The sequence below is a fragment of the Oncorhynchus mykiss genome, chromosome 7 (assembly GCF_057628025.1).
Source record: "Oncorhynchus mykiss isolate SJ-2025 chromosome 7, ASM5762802v1, whole genome shotgun sequence".
NCBI lineage: Eukaryota > Metazoa > Chordata > Actinopteri > Salmoniformes > Salmonidae > Oncorhynchus > Oncorhynchus mykiss.
In genome coordinates, this window is record NC_143028.1 from 71,041,852 (window position 1) to 71,048,772 (window position 6,921).

At 39.8% G+C, this 6,921-nt stretch overlaps 1 protein-coding gene across 8 annotated transcripts in view; it reads right to left on the bottom strand.

Annotated features, from left to right (window-relative positions):
• Window positions 1-5,841, bottom strand: part of LOC110528513 (phosphatidylinositol-3,5-bisphosphate 3-phosphatase MTMR14) — a 48,052-nt gene extending 42,211 nt beyond the window's left edge. For 4 of the 8 annotated variants that reach the window (XR_016497435.1, XR_016497434.1, XM_036984094.2 and 1 more), the window contains exons 1-3: window positions 4,945-5,841; window positions 3,884-4,032; window positions 1,948-2,056 (exon numbers count right to left, since the gene is read on the bottom strand). Coding sequence is in view for 4 of the 8 variants with exons in the window: in XM_036984094.2 (XP_036839989.2) it covers window positions 1,948-2,056; window positions 3,884-4,032; window positions 4,945-5,085 (399 nt within the window). In the remaining 4 variants the exon portion in view is untranslated. Of the gene's footprint in view, window positions 1-288; window positions 1,266-1,947; window positions 2,057-3,883; window positions 4,033-4,944 lie in introns of those variants that run through there. The other 4 variants (XM_090241876.1, XM_090241875.1, XM_090241878.1 and 1 more) reach the window with 4 other exon arrangements.
• Window positions 5,842-6,921: the final 1,080 nt, after the last annotated feature.

The following is a 6,921-nucleotide window of genomic DNA, read 5'->3' on the forward strand; positions in this document are numbered from 1 at the left end:
CCCTCTCATTGTTGTTTTTGACACAATCACTTCCTTGTTCAAAGGTGAGGAGTAAAATAAAAGCAACATATCCATTAAAACATTTTTTTTAATACATTTACAAACACACATATACATACACAGTAGCCATCAAAAGTTTGGACATAGCTACTCATTCAAGTTTTTTACTATTTTCTACATTGTAGATTAATAGTGAAGACATCAAAATTATGCAATAACACGTTTGGAATCCAAAGACTGTTCAACAAATCAAAATATTTTATATTTGAGATTATTTAAAGTAACCACCCTTTGCCTTGACAGCTTTGCACATTCTTGAAATTTTCTCAACCAGCTTCATGAGGAATGCTTTTCCAACAGTCTTGAAGGAGTTCCCACATATGCTGAGCACTTATTGGCTGCTTTTCCTTCACTCTGTGATCCAACTCATCCCAAACCATCTCAATTGGGTTGAGGTTGGGTGATTGTGGAGGCCAGGCCATCGGATGCAGCACTCCATCACTCTCCTTCTTGGTCAAATAGTCCTTACAGCCTGAAGGTGTGTTTTGGGTCATTGTCCTGTTGAAAAACAGTCCCATTAAGCACAAATCAGATGGGATGGCTTTTTGCTACAGAATGCTGTGGAAGCCATGCTGGTTAAGTATGCCTTGAATTCTAAATAAATCACTGACAGTGTCACCAGCAAAGCACCATCACACCTCCTCCTCCAGCTTCATGTTGGGAACCACAAATGCGGAGATCATCTATCTGTTCACCAACTCTGCGTCTCACAAAGACACGGCTGTCGGAACTAAAAATCTCAAATTTGGACTCATCAGACCAAAGGACAGATTTCCACCGGTCTAATTGCTCATGTTTCTTGGACCAATCAAGTCTCTTCTTCTTTTTGGTGCACTTTTAGTAGTGGTTTCTTTGCAGCAATTTGACCATGAAGGCCTGCTTCACACAGTCTCATCTGAATAGTTGATGTTGAGATGTGTCTGTTACTTCAACTCTGTGAAGCATTTATTTGGGCTGCAATCTGAGGTGCAGTGCAGTTAACTCTAATTAACTTACCTTCTGCAGCATTGGTAACTCTGAGGCTTCCTTTCCTGTGGCAGTCCTCATGAGATTCAATTTCATCATAGCGCTTGATAGTTTTTGAGACTGCACTTGAAGAAACTTTCAAAGGTCTTGACATTTTCCGGACAGACTGACCTTCATGTCTTAAAGTAATGATGGACTGTCATTTCTCTTTGCTTATTTGAGCTGTTGTTGCCATAATAACGACTTGGTCTTTTACCAAATAGGGCTATCTTCTGTATACCACCCCTACCTTGTCACAACAACTCATTGGCTCAAATGCATTAAGGAAAGAAATTACACATATTAAGAAGGCACACGTTTTAAATTAAATGTATTCCAGGTGACAACCTTATGGAGCAGGAGTTGCGCAAGGCATTGTATCACAGTGCTAGAAGCTTCACTACAGACCCTGGTTCGATCCCGGGCTGTATCACAACCGGCCATGATCGGGAGTCCAATAAAGCAGCGCACAATTGGCCCAGCGTCATCCAGGTTAGGAGAGGGGTTTGGCCTGGGTAGGCAGTCATTGTAAAATAAGAATTTGTTCTTAACTGGCTTGCCTAGTTAAATAAAGGTTAAATAAATAAAAAGCTGGTTGAGAGAACGCCAAGAGTGCGCAAGGCAAAGGCTGGCTACTGTGAAGAATCTCAAATATGTTTACCCTTTTTTGGTTACTACATGATTTCATATATGTTATTTCATAGTTTTTATGTCTTCACTATTATTCTACAATGAAGAAAATAGTAAAAATAAAGAAAAACCCTGGAATGAGCAGGTGTCCAAACTTTTGAATGGTACTGTATATAATTAATATATTTACATATAAATAAATATGTAAATAGATAAAAAATCTCTATATATATATAAATATACGAATCATACTTTGCCGTTGTAGAGGATGACAGGGCAGACAAACCTCCCTCTGCAGCGGGCCATCTTACTGCGGTTCACCAGATCCTGCAGCTTGGTGATCTGGACTGTGCTCTCAAACCTAAGGAGACAGCAGCAGCAAGATATCGAGCAACATACTCCTCACTACAGCAATAGATTTTCATTGATCTATTCTAACAAAGCAATATATGGATCCTCAATATATTTTCATTACAATGGAGAAATAAATTATAAAAATCAGCAATACATGGATCATCAATATACCAAATAGCAATATATCTTCATTGATATGTTAAAACAAAGCAATACCTACATGAATCATAGTCCTCAATATAGCAATATTATATAATGTAGCAAGTGAAAAATCAAATCAAATTGTATTTGTCACATACGCATGGTTAGCAGATGTTAATGCGAGTGTAGCGAAATAACACATCAAACTGCCCCAATAGACTGACGGCTCACATACAGTCCAGTAAGATTGGCTCGGCGCCAGAGGTACAGGTTCAACCACAGTACAGCCAAAGTCCCTGGAGCAGCTTAGGGGTGAATGGAGGAGGAGGATGTCCCAAATGGCCTCCTATTCCCTATTTAGTGCTCTACTTTTGACCAGTGACGAGAAACTAATTTGGTGTACCGTTTTATCTGTGGATGAATTGTCAGAGTAGAGGACCTTGTGCCTTTCAGTTAAAATAACAACCCAGTGTTTATATCAAAGGACAAATTAGTTAGCAACAGCAAGCTAGCTAGCTAATTTTCAATAAATGTTTAATGCTTTTCGACCTGTCCCAAAATGAATATAATTGGTTGAGTTTGTTTTGATATTTCAACCTGCGTGTCCTGATCGTGTCTGGTGTGGGGGTACAAAAATCAGCATGCACGCGAGTGTTTTGGTCAGCATGTAACTCAACCCCATTTAGTATTCAGCGTTTTAATTTTAACATCTAAACTAATGGTTATTCTTGAGTGAGCTCATAGCCTAAAGCCCCTATTTAGTGTCAATCAACAACACAAACAATGACACATCAAATCCATCTCACTCGTGTGTTTGTTAGCTCTAGATAACCTGATTGGGCAAACATTTTATGGGTGTTTACATGAACTATTGAGTGGCTGTTTCCCCCGACTTATGAATTCACATAGAGGGCAACTATGGGACAGGTCACAGATATTCGGAAACATAACGCATGAAGGGAATACATTCTCCCCATGAACATATTGTCCAGTCTGACAAAAGCACTTTTTTAAACCTAGAGACATCTTCCTCACAGAGTTTAGAAGCGTTGGGTTCCTCTACTCATAAGTCAAAAGTACATATTCTATTTCCGAACACATTCCAAAATAGAACGCTCCCATAACGTTTCCCATTTAATCATAAATATAATTAGAGAACCTCAGACATTTCCAACCCACTCGGTGTCATGAATCATGAAGATGTGGACCGGACTACATTTAACCCCGTTTTGTTTTCAGGGCCTGTTTTCTTAATCCAGCTCAGATTAGAAAAGATGATCTCGGATCAGTTTAGCTTTTTAGATCATAATGAATAAGACTATAGGGACCGGGTGACCTGAGCCTAGATCGGCACTCCTACTCCATTTATCATATCTGAATATGGGCTGTGGACTATGGTACACACAAATAAACAACAGTGTAATTGGTGACTAAGTGGACTGAACTTTGTCTCAGGCTGTGACTGAGAATGTTACTGGGTGTCAAATCCTTGCTTGTTTCTTCAACTCCCCTCAAAGCCTATTGGGGGAGAGGATCCAAGGTCCCTCCCTCGGTCCTCCTCCTCCAATGTGCTTTGAGAGAAGTTGAGGAAACAAGGACTGGGGAAACAAGGACTGTACATCTAGTAGGTCTAATATTTGCAGACACAGCCTCATTGATGACCTTGTTAAGGTAACGTAGGTAGGTACGGTACCCGTCTTTATGGAGCTCTGTACATTCATACTCCAGGAAGACCATCTGTCGGGGGTAGTGGCCACACACTTCCCCGTTGGCGTTGTGGATGACGCTGTACTTGTAGTCTCGGCCAAAGAGCTCCAAGCAACGCTTCTCTATCGTCTCGACCTGTAAGAGACAAATATTCCAAAGTGGTGATTGATAGACTTCCGTGAAACGCATAGTCACCCCCCACACAAAGAAGGAAAAACAGGATGTGTAGCTCAGTTAATTGGCCACAACCTGGGAAGAGCCAATGGTACAGTTGTCCCATGTCCCAAAATGTAGGCCTATTTTCAACCACCGTGGTTTCTGTCAACATTTAGGTGATGCTCATGAGAAACTGCAGACATACACATTAAAAGGTGGCTTGTGAAGGATTTCCTGCTGCGTGTTTGGTCACTTCTAAATCATATGAAATATAACCACTAGATTTATGAAGAATATGAACCGATATGTGTACCATCTCATCATTACCCCCAAAATAAGGACACCTTCCTTCATTGTATAGTCTTTGACCATGTCATTCTTTGACCACTATCATAAATGACTTAGCTAAGTGCTATTCACATGGCATGCGTCTTACTGAGAATATCGTTCCATGCACGTTTGTTATGTGTTGGTGGGTTTGAAGTTGTATGAAAAAGGCTTGACTAAGCCTGAGTATCTGGACAGTTAAAGAAATAGAATCTCCTTCCTTCAGAGGTAGCCTAACGTCTGGAGCAGGTGAGCAGGTGAGGTCTCTTTCTAGGGTTTTCCTAGCCACCGTGCTTCTACACCTGCATTGCTTGCTGTTTGGGGTTTTAGGCTGGGTTTCTGTACAGCACTTTGAGATATCAGCTGATGTACGAAGGGCTATATAAATAAAATTGATTTGATTGCTGGCACTAGGCACTGCAGGCTGTTGTTTATTTGAAGCACGCGTAAAGGGACGTTTGGTGGATGGCACACCATCTCGGAGTAAACACATAGCTAAAACTGGCTATAATGACATGAAGAAATAACAGTTAAAAACATGTATGCTGAGAACCTCGGACTTACCCGTGGCGTGACTTCTTTCGCTCTGTACTGTGTCTTCGAAAACAAATCTATCAAATCCTCTATTTCCTCAATCTTTCTGCCTGATATCATTAGCCCGGAGTCCGTGAGACTCCCAGACACGGAAGGGAATGCAGACATCATCGTGCCGAGACCCACCGTAGGTTCTATCCGAACTCTTCCGCCCTCAAACACCGCAGCACCTTGGGAACGGGAAGACCCACCAGGCCATCCCTTCCCAGCCAGTTTCTTCCTGACTGCCCGCTTGAAAGGGCCGGAGCCGGGTATTCTCCCCGAATTCAGGGCACCGCTGTGCTGGTACCCTCTAGAAACAAGGATGTATTAACCAGCCAGCAGGCTAGCAAACCCTTCCGAGTAAAACTTGCCAGGCAAGCAGAATGTATAGTAATTTGTTTACGTGGCTAAGCTAGTGGTGGCGGATTTGGTTATCTAGCTAAGGTAGCTGACGTTAGTTAAATAATGTTAGGAAGTATCCACACTTAAAGTTAAATCCAACACATTACTAAACGTTTTGCGGAGAAAAATGAATGCTGACTGGTTTTTAGTCCTTGCCCTCATCACTCGTATGTTTGGTATTGAGCCTTTGTTGGCAGAGGAATACTCCGGGCGCCTGACTCAGGAAATCGCGAGGACTCCTGGCCTAGTCACGTTTCCTCTGTCATTTATTCATTTGCTCTCCTCTTCCCCAGTAATGACAAAAAGTATTACCGGTTCCAAAACGATTAAATCCGTAGCAGCAGCGATTCAAAAGCGTATTTATTAGTCTTGATCAAAAATCACACGACTGTTGAAGTGTTGCAATCGGTGAACTGTCTCAAGGAACAAGTGGTAAACAGGAAGTTGAAACCAGCACGTGACCAACATCGCCCCCTGAAATATATATATATATATATATATATTTTTATTAACAACAAATCAATACAAAAGTACATGGGGAACACAAGTGTATGTATAAAGAATATACAAAGTACAATTGGGCTAGGGGGTACAATATCACATTACCTTAAGGGGCATACACACAATTATAATTCTAACAGCTTTTTTGTTGGCAAAGTATTTCATTGTCTTAAAATATAGTTCCATTTATTTTTGTAAGGTAGTAAAATGTGGTGTTTTGTTTGTAAATTTACATTTGTGAATATGAAATGGGGCTACAAGAATAATGATATTAATTACTTCAAATTGTTTCAACTTATTTCTATCATAAGTAAAGAATCCAAGCAGCATCTCTCTCCATAATAGTGTAAAATCTTCATAAATATGTTAAATTATAAATCTACTGATGTCTTGCCACAGATTCCTTACATGAATAGAATGCCAAAAAAAATATGCAACACTGTTTCTGGGTGGTCATTACAAAATGTACAATTAGATTATTATTTTTTACTTCTTCATTTAGTGGTTGGCAGGATAATATTTATGAATAAATTCCTTCATTTTGTTAATAAGTAGGTATGTGTGTGGCACCATCCAAACTTTTTTCCAACAGACATTATCAATACAACCATTCCAATAAGGTACAACATCCTTTTGAAACAAGGCTGTTAACAATCTATTGTTGTTGAATAGACTAAAAGAAAAACAAATCTTTCCTACTGATGAGTCAACAGGGTCAATGGAAGGTAGGTTCTGAGGGTCAGGTCTTGACACGTTCCTGAATAATAAAGCAACACCTGAGGGAATGGCATCTAAAACAATTGCAAAATCTTTAGGTGTTAGAGGGATCTTGTAAAGTGATAAGAATTCCGTATAATGTGGTAAAAGTCCCTCTGCATTTACAAGTTGGCTCACCAATAGGATATTATTTCAGGACCAATATTCTAAAAACAAAGAAGTATATGTCCTGATTATTCCATATATAATATCTGTGTGGAGAAAAATTATATTTATATTTTAAGGATCATGACAAGAAAACCTGCAGATGAAAAGCATAGAGTTTAATTGGAACTTTGTCAATAT